Raw genomic sequence first — 10,307 nt, forward strand, 5'->3', positions numbered from 1 at the left:
CCTGCTCCCTGCGGTTCCTGGATCCCCAGATGCTGATCACCCCTTGAGAAGGAAAAGCATGGCTGGGCCAGCAGAATGCTCTGCACTGCTGACCCTGGGACCTGGCAGGCTGGCTGCACTAGGGAGCAGGGGCAGAGGTGGACAGAGGCCCTGCTGAGAGAGGTGGTCAGTTGTGCTGGAGGCCAAAGGGAGGGCACCCTCCTGGCACAGTCCTGGGTAATCCCCCATGGAGAATCCACAATTACATTCACCAAGAAAACCCATTTCTGACAGCGTAAGTAGCCAAAGAAAAGCAGGAAACTGGGCTTTATCTGAGCAAGAGACACTTTATTGTTTCTTGGGGTTTCTGGAGGCCTCAGGCTGGGTGGGGCTCACTGATCATCCCCAGAACAAAGAGGGGCTCCGTGGCTATGATTGTGGTAGTCCGTGGCTATGACTCCCAACACCGACAGGAACTCGGAAAAATCGATCTTCTTATCCTTGTTCTTGTCGTGGTCCTCAAAGATGTGGGCCAAGAAATCTTTGCCCCTTTTATCCTGTGGAAAAGACAAATTCAGTCCCAAAAGTGTTATGGGTGGAAAAGGAGGAGGAGGCAGAAAGGAGGAGGGGGAGAGAGACACCTGGGGCCGCACAGGTGTAGCTGGTGTGGGCCAGTGGAGGTGTCTGGGGATAACGGGGACATTAGCATTCCCCTGCAGGTCACTGAGGGAGATTCCTTGGATCTAATATCAGCATGAAAGAGAGAAGCAGTGCTGGTGGGCAGACTCTGCCCAGAGCCCCACTGATCAATGAGCTGGTGGGTGGGTGGTCTTTACACCCAGACCTGCTCCCCCATCCACTTCCAGGACCCCATCTACCTAAATCCTACCCAGAAAATAAAGGTAGGCCCTACCCCTTGTGTCTTCATTCCTAACCCTCCTCTCCTGTCTCCTATCTGCCTTCCCGAATCTTCCATGCTCAGTGCCCTCAGTAGCCTCTCTTTTTGTAACCAGTTCAGTATATTCTAACTGTCAGACTAAATCAGGTCTACAAATGAGCTTTTCATTGTAATGAAAGGTGTTACATTTTATCAGCCATGGAATTTCCATCGCCTTCCCTTGGATCTCAGAGTACTAATGGAAGCTTCTAGAGGCAGAGCCTGAGCCTATGGGCTTCAGTCTCCTGGATGGACAGTGACCAGTGGGAGGGGACCCATTCTTCACTCTCCTATTTGACCACCTAATAACCACCCTTGATCTCCAGATGCCTTTACTCTTGGCCACCTGTATCATCTCTTTCATCCTGATCATGACTCAGGAGAGTCCTCTTAGGCCATTTTGCAGATGAGAATATGGAGGATGAGAGAATGGGATTGATTTGTCCAAGATCCTCTGCCATGCCAGGCCCCAAGCAACCTTGAGAAGTCACCCAGACTCACACAGGCCGTGAGGAAGTTGGGGAAATTCTCCTTCAGCATCTTCAGCACGCCCGGCTTGTCAATCTTGTCATCAGGTTTGGTGTATTTGTGGAACAGGTCGATCAAGTCCATCACAGACTTCTCAACTGGAGTGTTGCTGCTCATCTTGGTTTTCAAGGAAGCTGCCAGAGAGAAAGACAGGACCGTTGTTATCCTTCCCCCCAGGTCAGGGCCCCTAAGTCAGGACAATGGGTGGGAACTGGGCATCCAGTGAAGTGAGGCTCAGGTGGAGCAGAAGGAGCTGTTCACCTAGGAGGTGGGGTGAGAAGCTCACAAGGAGGAGAGTGTGACCAAGGCTGGGGCCCGGGCCCGTGCAGGGCAGGGCCCAGAGGAGATGGAGGAGAACACAGAAGCCCACTGTGGACAGAGCCACAGGAGGCAGAAGCAGAGAGGGTAGGTACTTCCACCGACAGTCTGGACCCCAAGCAGAGAAATAGGACAGTGCAGCCCTCACACCCCAGACTTTCCAAAGCACTCAAGAAATGTGGGCATCTAACAAAAACTACCACTGTCTCCCTATCTGGGAGAAAGAACCCTGCTGCTATGTCCCTAAGGGAAACCACCCAAGGCCTTTTGTCAACTTGGCCAAGGCCTTAGCTGAGCCCTGTGCACAGAAGGTCACTGGCCATTCCCTCAGCTGGGGAGGAGGTCCAAAATCTTAGCTTATGGGTCCCTGATCCATGTAGTGGCAGGTCTTCTCACCAGGACAAGGTTAGTGAGACTCCTAGGCTTGGGTTTAGAAGAATCTTCCAGACTTTGATAGAGATACCCAGTCTCCCCAGAGGTTGGGGTACAAATTGAATCTTCCCCAACCTGTGGTCTGAGAGTCAGGTGAGTCCAGAGAGAAGAGAAGAGAAGGAGAGAGGAAGGGTCATTTCCTCAGCTCCCCCCAGCGATGTTTCCACAGAGTGGCCACACAGAGGACAACAGAGCAATGGGAGCATTGGTCCAGCCATCTTGTAGATGAGATCCTCAGGACCCCAGTGAAATGAAGTTACACAGCCCCACTACAGGCAGAGCCCCATAAGAGGCAGGACCCCATAAGAGAGGAAGAGCCCCATTTCAGGCAGAACCCATTATATCTGGACACAAGCTCCTGAGTCCTCTCCCAACACTGGGCCCTGACAAATCCCTTTGGCAAAGAGACAGGTGCAGACTTACCAGAGCTGATGGATGAGGTGTCACTGAGGAGAAGGCAAGTGTGCTGTGCATCTGGGCAAAGACCGGTCCTTTTATAAGGCCCAGTCTGGCTCCTCCCAGGCCCTGGGAGCCCTTGGGTCATATCTGTGTACTTCCTGGACCATTGTCCCACTCAGGTGGGCGGCACGCACCTCGGAGTGTGTGCTCATCATGTTCCTGTAAAATCCCAGGCAACTCCCAAGGGAAAACACCTAGAGCTTTCTTCTGTCCCTCACTTCACTGGGTTCAGGGGTGGAGAAGACAGTGGGATGTGTCTTGAAAGCACAGGGATTGTGGTGGAGAAAACTGGGTTTCTGAACTTAAAGAGGAGGGGACTCTGAAAGGCAGCATGGTCTGTGTTTGCTCATCACCCAGTCCTTCCACAAGTTTGTTCTGACATCTAACAAAAACTCTCCATCCAGTGGTTTTGCATAAGGGAAGGAGAACACATCATTTAAGTTTATAGGAAGGCATCATCATGGGAGGGGAGGCAACTTTGCCCAATCTCCTGCTGGCTCATTTCATTGTGGTCACCATCCCTGAGTCAGACAGTGGTATAGGCTATAACGATACTACGCATCACCTTACCTGTCATATCGATATTCCTCCTAAACCTTCAAAACCTTATGAGATGGTGCTGTTGCCTTCATGTTGAAAACAGGGAATTGAGGGATTAAAAGATAAGCAAAGTTCCCATGTGTACAAGGCTAACAGCATGCTCAAGCTGTGACCCCCAAAAATCCTAGCCCCCCTACTGGACCTCTGGGTCACTGCAGGGCCTGTGAACTCAAAGTCCAGGGTCACCTCACTCCCATCTTCACGTGGGGTCCTCATTGGAGGGGTAGAAGGCAAACAGTTGGCATGACCCACAGTGACAGACCAGAAAACACAGAGAGAGCAGTGGCTCAGCATGTCACCTGCTGGAGAGGGAAGACAGGAAGTCAGAGTTCTGAATCCTGGCATTAGCCCCACACTCTAAAAATTCACTTACTAGCTCCAGGGCCCATCGGGCCCTCCAAGGAAGCCACTGTCTGACTCAGGGATGGTGACCACCATGACATGAGCCAGCAGGAGATTGGGCAAAGTTGCCTCCCCTCCCATAATGATGCCTTCTTATAAATTCTTCAATGATGTTTCTCCTTCCCTTATGCAAAACAGTCTGCTTAGGAGTCAGTGGCTCATGCCCTGAGGTCTGTTATGTCCTAACCTGCTGTGGAAGATCTAGTTCGGGAGCAGGAACAAGAGCGTGGAGGTCAGGTTGAAACCTGGGGACCTCTGGGGACATACCATTGCTGATTCACTGAAGAGTCCTTGTTCCTGCTCTCTGTTCCCCTTAGAACATCCGCCTATGGAGTAAGGGGATTGCTCAGGCATTGGGCACCCTGGGACCAGGCCCAGCGCTGAGCTCCCAGGTCAGGCCCCCCAATGCACTGGGCCTCCATGCTTCAGCCTGGCCTTTCTGTCCCCAGTTATGTCCATATCTGTACCAGCTCCAGACCTCTCTGGATCACTCATTTAATTTATTCTCACCTCCAATCAGCCTCCCAGGAAGGATACACAGAAAACCTGGAGCACGAACTGCCTTCGGGCAGGGGAACTGAGATGGCATGCCCACTTTGGCCCTGGTGTAGCTTTTGAAATATGAACACAAGGTCAAGATACTTTAAATTAGTTTTTAATTGTTTTAAGTTTTGCTTTGTTCAACCCTGGCCTCGCTTTCAGAGTCTGAACCATGTATAGTGCTCGGCTTCCGAAATCTAAACATCATTGATCTGTTGCAAGGTCTCTCTCTTATTTTACTTATATACTTATTTTCTCTTAATTTTCAATACTATTCAATTTGCCCCAAAAAGCCAAAAAAAAAAAAAAAAGAAATATATGTTTTTCTGTTTATTTTTATGAATACTCATCAATGTCAATGATTGTTTTGGCCTGTGTTCTATCTATGCCCTTTATTTGATATAGATTAATCACACAAAGAATACAAAAAACTACAATGTATCGTCCAATGAATTATCTCTAACACCTGTGACTGCTTAGGGCAATGAATAAAATATTGCCACTACCCCTACCAGTCACTGCCCCTTTTTTCTCTTCCCCCAAACCATTATCTGGACTTTTATGACAAGGCTCTCTCTGTTTCATTTGTATTTTACCACTTAAGCAAATTTACTCCACGGGGAACATATTCTGTACATTCCTCTATGTCTGCCTTAGTTTGCCCAGTATTACATTTATAAGCTATATCCATGTAGTACTGTTTGTTCATCATTGTATGCTAAATATCTTGGTATGAATATCACATCATTTTCTATAATTCTGCTTTAGATATCACATGCCTTAATTTCCTTGTTTTCCTTTTGTATGGTTTCCAGCTCAGGTGACCAGGGGTTTTGACCTCTGACCTCCTGTTCCTAGGGGAATCAGTCACCCTGTCTGGTGAGGGTGTGGAAAGGGCCCAGGGCAGGCCCTGCTTGTGTAAGTCCTGGGTGTTTAAGGCAGAACAAGGGGATGAGCCCATGTTTCAGGGACGAACTTCAAAACAGCCCTGTTGATTGTCAGAGACATTAGTGATTTCAACTATTATGACTGACAGACACGTCCCCCCCCAGCATCTCCCTTGTCTCTCCCACCACTGAAAGGCTGTAAAAATCTCCCAGTCCCTGAGCCAGTAGTCCTTTGGCAACATGGTCCACACAGCCAGGTCATCAGAAGTGAAGACAAAAAGAATAAAATAGAAACTGTGGATGCTGGAGATGTACAGTGACACCCTGTATAACCGAAAAAGAGAGAAGGAGAAGTGGACCGAGATACCTTAGAAGTGGTATTTGAATGAATGTCAACACCTAGTGTTCAAGCACGCAAACCAGGGAAAGAGATTCCAGACCATGACAAGTGAGCAAAACTACAGTGCAGGACAGACATGACACCAGGAGGACAGAAACAAGTGTGGAGCCAAGGGTGTTGGAAGTGAGAGGTTTGGGACAGGCACCATCTATGTCCAACCCAGTACCAACCCCTCTTCTGAGCGAACCGAGCCCAGTTTTGCTTGGGGTTAAGGTGCCCAGTACTTCCATGTGTGTCTGGTCTCATCGAAGCCATTCGGAGAGTCTGTTCCCTGCTTTCCCTGTGCCCCTTGCAACTAAGAGTGAGCATGTGGCCCACCAGTTCTGCCCGATGGAACTGAGTGATGCTGGGCCAGGCTTCAGGGGCTCTGCTTTTCTGGCAGAAGGAGACAGGGAAAGCTGGCCCTGCCCTGCCTCAACCCATGCCTGGGTTGCTGGTCCTGGACACAGGCAGTCATCAAAAAATACTTTCCCAAGTGAGCCGAAGAGTTACAGCTTCATAAAAACCTCCAAATGAACGATTTTAGAAGCTTTAGTCATAATTGCCCCAAACTGGAAGTAACCAAGGTGTCTTTCAAAAGGTGAATGAATAAACAAACTGTGGAACAGCCATACAGTGGAATGTTATCCAGCAAGAAAAAGAATTGAGCTGTCAAGCCACACGAAGACATGGAGGAAACTGCCAGGATAGTGCTGAGTGAAGGAAGCCATTCTGAAACAGCCACATACTGTATGATTTCAAATATATGACGTTATAGAAAAAGCAAAACCATATTGACAATGAAAATATCAGTAATCATCAAGATAGGAGGGGATGACTGGATAGGTGAGGCACCTGTGATTTTTAAGGCAATGAAACTACTTTGCATGATACTGTAAGGATGAATATGTGGCATTACACATTTGTCAGAAACCATAGGATTTCACAATACAAACTGGACCCTAGTCAAACCATGGACTTTAGTACATAATATTGTATCAATATTGGTTAATTAATTATAACTAATGTTCTACACTAATTAAGATGTTAATAAACAGGGGACATGGTAGGGAGAAGGGATATATAAAAAATAAACTCTCTGTTCCAAAATTTCCTGCCAATCTAAAATGGTTCTAAAAATTAGAGTACATTAATAATAAAAATAATAAGATCGTGTTTCTTTTTTTTTTTTTTTTTTTTTTTTTTTTTAAATATATTTTTATTGATTTTGTACAGAGAGGAAGGGAGAGAGATAGAGAGTTAGAAACATCGATGAGAGAGAGTCATCGATCAGCTGCCTCTTGCACACCCCCCACTGGGGATATGCCCGCAACCAAGGCACATGCCCTTGACCGGAATCGAACCCGGGACCCTTCAGTCCCCAAGCCGACGCTCTATCCATTGAGCCAAACCGGTCCCGGCATTAATAATAAAAATAATAAGATCGTGTTTCTTTTTATTGTAAGCCAAGTTTGACTGAAACAAATAGCCCTCAAGAGTTATCTAGGAGTACCCTCCTGACCTATGATGCTGGATTTATGAGCAAGCATTCAATTTTCTTCTTTTCTATGTTTTTCTGGAGCTCTCTTACAATCTTATCTAAAAGCTAGCTAATAAACTGAATCCATTGTTTGAGAACTAAGTCTCTGAATGTGAACTTATTAGCTTTTTAGATTTTCTGTCCAACAGGAAATTACTTAACCAATTTATTTTATTTATTTTTAAATATATTTTTATTGATTTCAGAGAGGAAGGGAGAGTGTGAGAGAGAGAAACATCAATGATGAGAGAGAATAATTCATCAGCTGCCTCCTGCATGCCCTACACTGGGGATTAAGCCCGCAACCTGGGTATATACCCTGACCAGGAATCAAACCGTGACCTCCTGGTTCATAGGTTGATGTTCAGCCACTGTGCCATGCTAACTGGGCCAAATTTATTTTAATTCCTTGGCCTATCCATCTCTCCTCCCCAGAAAGTTACCCCTCTGTTCTTGGGTTACAGAGTGTGTCACTGTACATCTCCAACATCCATAGTTTCTATTTTATTCTTTTTGTCTTCACTTCTGAAGTGTGAGCATTGAGGGGAGATAAATTCTTGAAAATTTTCTCTTGCCATATGTTCATCCTAAAGCACAGTGAGTGGTGCTCAGTGGGTTCTCCTTAAACTTTGTACCTTGAAATGGTCCAGGTCTCAGCTCCAAACAGCCAAGGACAGCTGAGGTCCAGAGTCCATTGGGAGGAATGAGAGAGAGGCTCAGGGTAAACAGTAAATGCTTGCGAGATGGTTCCAAGTGCTGACCTGGCTGTGTGGACCATGTTGCCAAAGGACTACTGGCTCAGGGACTGGGAGATTTTTACAGCCTTTCGGTGGTGGGAGTGACAAGGGAGATGCTGGGGTGGGACCTGGCTGTCAGTCACAATAGTTGAAATCACTAATGTCTCTGACAATCAACAGGGCTGTTTTGAAGTTGGTCCCTGAAACATGGGCTCATCCCCTTGTTCTGCCTTAAACACCCAGGACTTACACAAGCAGGGCCTGCCCTGGGCCCTTTCCACACCCTCACCAGACAGGGTGGCTGATTCCCCTAGGAACAGGAGGTCAGAGGTCAAAACCCCTGGTCACCTGAGCTGGAAACCATTCAAAAAGAAGACAAAGTGATGAGCATGTGGTATCTAAAGCAGAATTATAAAAAAAAAAATTATGTCACATTCATATAAAGATATATATAGTTCACGAGAACAATGAAGAACAGAGTACAACATATAGCTTATAAATGTGTAATTCTGAGAAAAATAAAGCAGATACAGAAGAATGCATAGAATGTTTCCCTTCAAGTAAAATTTGAAAGCGAGGAAATGGCAGTGGTCAGGAATGTATGCTTAGGTGGTAAAATAAAGATGAAACGGAGAGAGGGTCTCATCATAAAAGTTCAGATGATGGTTTTGGAGAAGAGAGGAAGCAGGCTGGTGCGGGAGGTGGCAATGTTTTATTCATTGACCTGGGAGACAGTCACGAGTGTAAGAGATTCATTAGACTGTGTATTGTAGTTTGTTGTCCTTTTCTGCATAATTAATCTATATTAAAAAAACAAACATGGATTGAACAAGGACCAAAATAACTATTTACATTGGTGAGCACTCATAAAAATAAACAGAAGACATGTATTTCTTTCTTTCTTTTTTTTTTTTTTGGCTTTTTTGGGGGAAATTGAATGGTAATGGAGATTAAAGGAAAATAAGTCTATAAGTAAAATAAGATACCTTGCAACAGATCAATGATGTTTAGATTCCGGAAGCTGAGGACCATACATGGTTCAGACTTTGAAAGTAAGGCCAAGATTGAACAAAGCAAAACTTAAGTATAAAACTTAAAAATGAATTTTAAGTATCTTGACATTTTCCGATTTCAAAAGCTACACCGGGGCGAATGTGGGAACAACATTTTAGTTTCTCTGCTCCAAGTCACCCCCTGCTCCAGGTCTCCTGTGTATCCTTCACAGCAGGCGTTCAGTGGCGGTGAGAACACATTACATAAGGGAACCAGAGAGGCTGGTGCTGGTGCAAATGTGGACATAACTGAGGACAGAAGGGCCCGGTGTGGAAGCCCAATGCATTGTGGGGGCAGGGGAGGGGGAAGGAGCCTGACCCAGGCTCAGCGGTGGGCCTGGTCCCAGGATGCCCAATGCCTGAGCAGTCCCCTCACTCATGGGGAAGCAGAGAGCAGGAACAAGAATTCCTTAGTGAGTCAGCAGGGCCGTTCCCCAGAGGTCCACAGGCCTCATCCTAATCTCCAAGCGCCTGTCTCCTGCACCTGAACTGGATTTTCCACAGCCGGTTGGGACACAGCAGACCCTAGGGCATGGCCACTGACTCCTAAGCAGACTGTTTTGCATAAGGGAAGGAGAAACATCACTGAAGAATTATAGGAAGGCATCATCATGGAAGGGGAGGCAACTTTGCCCAATCTCCTGCTGGCTCATGTCATGGTGGTCACCATCCCTGAGTCAAGACAGAGGCTTCTTTGATGAGCTCAGACAGCCCCCAGAGCTGCAAAGTGAAGTTCAAGACAGAATGAAACTCACTACAGACTGATTCATTTGCCTTCCAGCATAACCATTATTGCTTGTCTCATTTTCGGTTCTTATAAGGGTATTTCTTGGATCACATGATCTCACACATCTAAGGGAAATAATGAGCAACTAAACTGATGAACAAAAACAGACTCGGAGATAGGGAAGCATCAATCAGACTGAGAAACCTCAGAGGGAAGGAAGGGGAGGGTAAGAGAAAGGGGGAGAGATCAACCAAAGGACTTGTATGTATGCATATAAGCCTAACCAATGGACATAGACAACAGGGGGGTTGGGGCATACGTGGGGAGGGATTTGGGATGGGAATTGGGGGGGATGAGGACAAATATGTGATACCTTAATCAATCAATAAAATTAAAAAAAAATAGTATGGGGCTAACACCAGAACTCACAGCTCTGACCTCCAGTCTTCCCTGCTATGCTCTCTGTGCTACCTGGTCTGTCACTGTGGGTCATGCCACCTCTTTCCCTCCCAGCACTCCAGTGGGGACCCCACATGAAGATGGGAGTGAGGTGACTCTGCCTCCCTCCCCTGGACTTTGAGTTTTCAGGCCCTGCAGTGACCAAGAGGTCTAGTAGTGGGGTTAGGAGGGAGGTTTGGAATCAGGCTTTTCTGGGATCATACCTTGAGCTTGCTGTCTATTAGACTCGTGCACATAGGAACTTTAACCCCTCAATTCCCCATCCTCAACATGAAGGCAACAGCACCATCTCATAAGGTTTTGAAGGTTTATGAGGAATGTCAATAAGACA

The 10,307-nt window shown here is 46.6% G+C and overlaps 1 protein-coding gene across 2 annotated transcripts; it reads right to left on the bottom strand.

The window, feature by feature from the left end:
* Positions 1–310: 310 nt before the first annotated feature.
* LOC118727300 (protein S100-A7-like) lies at positions 311–9,957 on the bottom strand. Of its 2 annotated transcripts, none has more exons than XM_036453066.2 (3): positions 9,937–9,957; positions 1,418–1,578; positions 311–536 (listed from the first exon to the last, which is right to left on the bottom strand). In XM_036453066.2, the coding sequence occupies exons 2-3, from the start codon at positions 1,559–1,561 to the stop codon at positions 372–374; spliced, it is 309 nt and encodes a 102-aa protein (XP_036308959.1). In that variant the 5' UTR covers positions 1,562–1,578; positions 9,937–9,957; the 3' UTR covers positions 311–371. The 2 variants fall into 2 exon arrangements, with proteins under 2 accessions (XP_036308959.1, XP_036308958.1); XM_036453065.2 differs by lacking the exon at positions 9,937–9,957 and adding an exon at positions 2,618–2,753.
* Positions 9,958–10,307: the final 350 nt, after the last annotated feature.

Source organism: Pipistrellus kuhlii, unplaced genomic scaffold, assembly GCF_014108245.1.
Source record: "Pipistrellus kuhlii isolate mPipKuh1 unplaced genomic scaffold, mPipKuh1.p scaffold_m20_p_24, whole genome shotgun sequence".
Taxonomy (NCBI): Eukaryota; Metazoa; Chordata; class Mammalia; order Chiroptera; family Vespertilionidae; genus Pipistrellus; species Pipistrellus kuhlii.